This window comes from Castanea sativa, chromosome 5 (genome assembly GCF_040712315.1).
Source record: "Castanea sativa cultivar Marrone di Chiusa Pesio chromosome 5, ASM4071231v1".
Lineage (NCBI taxonomy): Eukaryota > Viridiplantae > Streptophyta > Magnoliopsida > Fagales > Fagaceae > Castanea > Castanea sativa.
The window spans coordinates 25,424,759-25,431,673 of record NC_134017.1 but is presented as its reverse complement, the minus strand read 5'-3'; the positions used below and the strand labels follow the sequence as shown (position 1 = coordinate 25,431,673).

At 33.5% G+C, this 6,915-nt stretch overlaps 1 protein-coding gene across 1 annotated transcript; it reads right to left on the bottom strand.

The window, feature by feature from the left end:
• Positions 1 to 4,093: 4,093 nt before the first annotated feature.
• Positions 4,094 to 6,377, bottom strand: LOC142634321 (MLP-like protein 43). Its single transcript, XM_075808619.1, has 2 exons — positions 6,138 to 6,377; positions 4,094 to 4,484 (listed from the first exon to the last, which is right to left on the bottom strand). The coding sequence occupies exons 1-2, from the start codon at positions 6,322 to 6,324 to the stop codon at positions 4,216 to 4,218; spliced, it is 456 nt and encodes a 151-aa protein (XP_075664734.1). The 5' UTR covers positions 6,325 to 6,377; the 3' UTR covers positions 4,094 to 4,215.
• Between the last annotated feature and the right edge of the window lie 538 nt (positions 6,378 to 6,915).

Sequence of the window (6,915 nt, the reverse complement as noted above, 5' to 3'; positions counted from 1 at the left end):
GTTAGGATGTGTGCCCTTAAATTCTATTGTATGATGCTATGTATTTTATTATGTATGACTTAATGTTGTGTTTAATAAAGTTGTTTTGCTATTATCTAAAATAATGGTAACATGAATATCAAGACATTATCATATAATCCATGAGATGCATAGTATGAGATTTATGTGAAAAGTCAAAGAAGATATAAATCACGAGTTCTTTGTAAACTCAGAATTTTAGTTCGTAGTCGGTAATGAAATTCTGCATTTCATCTGCGAAGACTATAACATATCAACTAAGATGATTTGTCTTGATCATGGAAATAGAGATTTCTAATTGATATGTTTTAAGAGTTAAAACATATTGAATTGGACTGGTGTGAGATTTATTATTCTCCTAAAGACTGTCAAATGAATAATAAACTCACGACTTATATTTACATGAACTCTTAATCCTGAGAAAATAATGGACTTGATCATGAGGTGTAGGTTGCTTTGATATATCAGGAGTGAGATCTAGAGTTACAGTCAAAATCTCAATATGTTGGGCTACCACATTTAATGTTGATGGAACATATATTCTCAAGATGGAATTCATAATTTCTTAACGGAGATACAAAATATTCCTTTGAGATAAGTTTAATGGGTTTGTTATTTAGAATGTTAGGCCTAACTACTTTAGTAAATAGTTACTAGAGTATATATTTATAAGATTAGATTTCATAAATATATGATGAATAACTTAAAGAATTAAACCGGGTACTCAAGAATAAGATCTAGTAATTTACAAAGTGGCAGTCTACATTTATAACTTTGTGTTACTACGAATATTTTATGAAGGGGTTTGCATGTACAATAAAGTCTTGAGATATAATTTATAGATAAGGCCTAGAGTGCAACTATATTTATATAGTGGCATTAAATATAGTTAATGGTAACTTTGGACTTGTCAAGAGTTGATAGAAAAGCCCAAGGCCCATTAGAGCTAGTATCTTATTGGTCCCTTTTGGTCCCACTCCAAGCCACACACTTAAGTCCAATTGGAAAGGCCTAAAAGGCCAGCCCAATTAGATAATCGGTTAGACACAAAAGGAAAAACATACAGAATTTTCTGTAGAGAATTTCGGAAGAACACTATTGTGAAGTGGTGTAAGAAGTGTTAGACACTCCTTGACATTCTCCCTTTGGAACTGATTGAGAGACCACACATCTTGGGCGTTGGTGGAATTGGAGTGAAGATTGAAATTGTTCCCAAGCATTTTGGATCTTCAGTTTTGAAATTTACCGCTCCAAAGTACACTCTCTTGTTCTTAAGTTCTGAAACTTATTTAGTACATGTTAACTTTTATGAATGAAGTAGATCCGTTATTTTTTCGCTTTCCACATGCATATTTCCATCATACCTCTATCCAGTGGGGTTCTGATCCTCGGATCACGTCTGCTGAGTTGACTGGGATTCATTATCTTTTCTTTAGAATTGCTTGTCATTCTTTGTGGCCTATCTCTCATTTGCACACCATTCCTATCGAGAGATGTACATTTTTGTATGCCTTTGTTACCGATGCTCCTATGAATTTTCCTCATCTTTTCATTCGTTCTTTGATTGAGGTTCATCGGAGTAGTTCTAATTCTCATGCTCTTTTCTTTCCTGTTTTTATTCATCGGATTCTTTTACATTTAGGTCTAGAGAACTTTCTTGCGTTTGGGCCTGTTCATATAATCGCTCTTATAGGTGCCACCTTTCTTAGGTAGAGGGCTGCTCAGATGAGAGCAAGCTCTAAACATCCTAGAGTTGAGTCTTCTGGTGTCATACCTCCTCCTCCTCCCTCCTCTACAGGTGATACTTCTGCTAAGGCATTTGTCGATCCTACTGCTACTACTGTTCCTCCACCTTCTACTTCGGATGATTCCAACATTCGTAGTATATTGGAGACTGTCATGACCGTTCAGGCGACTCATGGTCAGCTTTTGGTGGACATGCTTGATGAGCTTCGTGTTTTGCAAGCGGATTTGAAGAGTATTAGACCGCCACCTCCCTTTTGATGATAAGTGAGTGCCCTTTGGCAATTCGTCACAAAAAGGGGGAGTACATATGTTGTAGAAAGGATTTTTTGTTGTTAGGGGGAGATTTTTTATTTTTGATGTGTTTTGGAGTTATGGAGTTTTAGATTGTATCTAGATGCTTCATTCTGTATTTACATTTTTTTTGGCTTATAATGTATTGTGTATAGGTTATCCATGATAGGGGGAAATACTTTGTTGATATATGTTTCTTGTTTCACATTGTTCATTGAGTTATATTTATGAGGTTATTCATGATATATGTCTTTATCGTGTGTTATGTGAAATCAAGAAGTTAATTTGTGATTACTTATATTTTCTACACATGCGTTTATGTGTTTGTTAAGTGTTACAGGAATATATAGGTTGATTTAGTCGTACTGCTGTCTACACTTGCAACTGATGGATGGTAGTTAGGTTGAATTTATATTGGGCTGTTTTTATTTGTAACTTTGAGCAATTTTTTAAGTTTGTGTTTTGTCACGGATTGTCAAAAGGGGAGTTTGTTAGGTTCCTAAGACTTTAGGTTTAAATGTACTAGAACTTCAATTTGTAATGTTGGCAAATCATGATCAAAATGTTTAGTCTTGTTTTAGACTTGCTCAAAGTATGTTTAAGTTGTAAAGTTGGAATCGAGTGTTCTGCAGGATTTATTGTGTAAATCTGCCTGGCTCAATCGATCGAAAATTAGACTCGATCGATCGAAGCTCGTGCAGATTGTTTTTCTGCAGAATTTTCCAACTCAGCCCAAGCTCGTTTTAAGTGTAGGGTTTTATGTTTTGCCCTAGGTATAAAAGGGAAAACCCTAGCCACGTTTTAATGATGCTTTTTATGCTGTGTGTGTGAATCTTTTGTGAGATCTAGAGGTGTTTGCCTTTACATATACTTAGGGTTATCAAGATCTAGATTGATGTCAAGAGCTTAGTGATCAATTTAGTTACAGATTCAAGAGCTTAAAGATATACAAGCAGAAATGCTTGTGCTTGCTGGGAATCCAAGAAAGAAGTAATCCGTGGACTCGAAGCTGTCACGTGGTCGTGATAGTAAGTTTCCTACTCGAGGTAGCAATAGGATGTTAGTGGTCTAAGTCACTATTGTGTAAACTTCAATTCTTTCATAATAGATTTAATTTTACCTTGAGGATAGCTAGGTTAAATCCTCTCCAGGTTTTTTACCGGTTTGGTTTTCCTGGGTCATCATATCATTATGTTATTTATATTTTCGCTACTTTGCATGATATGATTTATATGTATTAACCTAGATCTGCATAATTTACCTAAGTTAATCACTTGGCTAAATAACTAAGTTAAACTGGTTGTGTTTTAAGGGGTCTAAAAACGTACAAATTTGGTAGTTCTAGGGATGTTTGGGTCATTTTTGGTTAAATGGGCAAATTACTAGATTAAATGGGTTCGGTGGGTAATGGATAATTAATTTATATTTAAATTGATAATAAATTAATAGATGAGTAACTATGTACTTGACCCATTTATGATACAACCCAAAACCCACCCATTTGCCACCCCTAGACTGCCACCCCTAGACATATGGATAAAAAATCTCTTTATCACAAGCTCTTGTACTCTGTGAAGCTCTTATACTGAGTCATGGACTTAGTTTTGCTTCTTTGATTTTAGACTTTTCATGGTTCATTTCTTATTGATTCACTAACTTAGTAATCAGCTTCTAAAAAAAAAAAACTCAATACTCAGAGCCTTCTTGGCAAACCCCTAGGTCAGTCAATGAGGAATTGAGTAGTTTGTCTTTAGTATTTGCTATGTTTGCAGTAAATCATCACTATTTGGCCCCCTTGAAGTCCTTATTGTAGTTCCATCTCTTTGAAATTTCAATTCATAATAGAATCAAGTCGCAAGCCTTGTAGCTCAATTGTCCATCTGGCACAAATTTGAAGCCTTATTCTTTATGAAGTATAATTTTTTTTCTTTAATTTAATTTGTGGATAGAATTTTCAAAATATTGGTAAACAAGCAATTTTTTTTTGTGGTAAAGTTTAGATATAATTCCTTAGTAAATTACATTACAAATATAACATGATGCAGCAGGCAATATGGGAAGCTCTATTTATAAGAAAGTCTTTAAAGCTCCCAGAAATTTTATTTTACACAAATACATTGTGCTTATTAATACGCATCAAGCTGTAATCTTTCTGCAAAGCTATTCGAGGGCAAGATGAGCATCAACATCTTTGGTCTGACCAACTGCGAACTGAAGCATTGAGCTTGCGTCAGGGCCATCGGCATTCAATTTCTCATATTCCAAAGTCCAGTGGACCAAGCTCCCCTCACCCTTTGGAGTGACTTGAATAATGAATTTGAAACTCTTATACATCTCCTTGAGTATTCCTCCAATCACCTTGAAAGTGACTGAATGGTTTTTGTCATCAATGGTTTCGATTACCTCCTTAGACATTACAGCTTTCCCATCTAAAAGAGAAACAAAAACACAATCAATTGTACAAACATTTGGACTTTTGTGGTTTGTTTTTCTTGGTGATGCTTCACCTTTCCCATCTACCTCCTTATTTATTATTGTTACAACCCCATCCCCACTTAGCTTATATAATTTAGACTTTTGTTGTTTGTTTTCTTTGTGATATTTTATATAAAATTTATTCTATTTTTTTATATTCCCTACTACATAAACAATAATAATTGGATTTCAAATCCTGCTTTTTTTTTTAATGAATTATTATCTATCATAAAACTATATTTATAAGCAATAAAATATAATGGTATAAAAAAAAGCGGTAAATATAAAATTAATTATAAAATATTACTCGACAAAAAGGAGTAAATGTAAAAAGACAATAGAAGCCATTAGCTATTGGCACCTCACTTAACTTTCATGAAGAAAAATAATTGATTTGAACTTCTAGCTAGAGTTTCTCTTGTACTATGAATCTTTAAAACTAGCTTAATACATCTATAAATAGATATCCTATGCAATGAAAATGTGGTCTAAAAAAATAGATTGCAATGAAATAAAATTGCAACTCAACAACACTTTGATAAACATATATGCATGCACCTATGTAAATTCTGTGGCATCTGACAAACATCTTTGGCATTTGACATTTCTAGCAAGGAAAAAAGAATTACACATGGTTCAACAAGATAGTGACCAAGCTTAAGGAAGAAAGGGAAGACAAGTTTTGAAAACCGACCTTGTAGGAGTGCAAAAATTGCTAGTGATTATTAGACACTTTGACACCTTTTTGTGTTTGCAAATGGAGTGCAAACTTGTTTTGGAACTCTTTTTTTTTTTTTTTTTTTATTTATGTGTGTGGCATGTTGATAACTCTGATTTAAGTCAATTTGCTATAGTGATTTTTTTCAAATTTATTGGCTATAGGATATGCTTGTCCAAAATCACTATATTGATTCAAAGTATTGGTGAGGGGTGCGATTAAAAAATCTAAAAGAATCATCAAACTTTAACAATATTAATTGGAAAGGTACTAAAAGAGACTAAAAAATCCGCTTAAGCAACATGTTTTATAATATGCTCTTTTCATTTTTTATTTTATGTGAATGCTCTTTTTTCTATCCATAGTTAAACTTTGGTAAAGATAATCTTTTAAAAAGTTAGAATATTCAGTTACAAATATTAACAGAAAGGAGAAAGTGTTATTTATTTCAAATCTCAAGAGAGGGAAGTATTTTATTTTCCTTTCAAGTTTGTGAGTGGGTGTTCTATTGTTTATCTCAAAAAAAAAAAATAATATGTATATATATATATATGTATGTATATTGTGGGTGAGTATCATTTTCCCGAACCTCAAAAGGAAGGGGTGTAATTTGCTCCAAAAAAAAATTTAAAACGTAAACCCTTCCTTTTATGGATTTTTGTCTGATTTAGTTTGAAGAAAAATTATGAAAAAACATCAGCTCACCCAACAACAAAATACAATTCCATTTTTTTCCCACCAAGTTATCAGCACAATCATCAACAAATCTATGACATACACAGTACGTTGATCGGGCTATAAGCATTTGTAAGGGCAAGTATTGTATAAAATGTGAAAATATTTCAAGAATCCATAAGACATGATCAACAACAAATCTTGATTGACTTACCGAAGAGAAAATACCAGCAAATGACAGAGCCCTCTTGTCCCCATTCTCCTTCAACCAAATCAACACTTTGTATAAAGTTAGGGCTAAGTTTCGGTACCTCAGCTACTCTCTTGCTATTAACCTCGTGAAACCTATTTGCTGAAGCCTTAACCTCTACTTCAGCCTCTACTTTCCCAAATAGAGACATCTTTTCTATGTTAGTTGTGTAGGCAACTTAGCTCATTTATTTGGTTTGGGCGGAAAGAACATTTTATAACATGTTAATGATGTTGAAACTAAAAAAAATACTTTATAAAAAAAAAAGTGTCACAGGTTCATGGTTCATGCATTACACGGCAACTGTGGACTAAACAATAAAATAAGTTCAAAGATATGGTTATTCACAAAAAATTGATTAGCCTATATTAGAAAATAAATAAATAAAAGCCACGTGAGTGGTCTGCTGCCTAGTACCTATGAAAAGGAAAAGATAGAAACAGAATAATTAAAAAATAAAAAGTGAAATGGGAAATAGAAAATGGCACAACCAGTCATCAATTCCTGTTTTGTCACATCTACTCCACTTGTTTAAAAAAAAGAAAAAAGAAGAAGAGATAAACATCTCTGCTTGAAAGGAGAGATATACATCTAACACTTCTTTCATTGAACATACGGAAGACAAAATACCAGCACATGATGGAGCCCTCTAGCTTGTCGGCCTTGCGGAAGAAAAAATACCAAATACCAGCACATGATGGAGCCCTCTAGCTTGTCGGCCTTGTCCCCATTCACCTTCTAG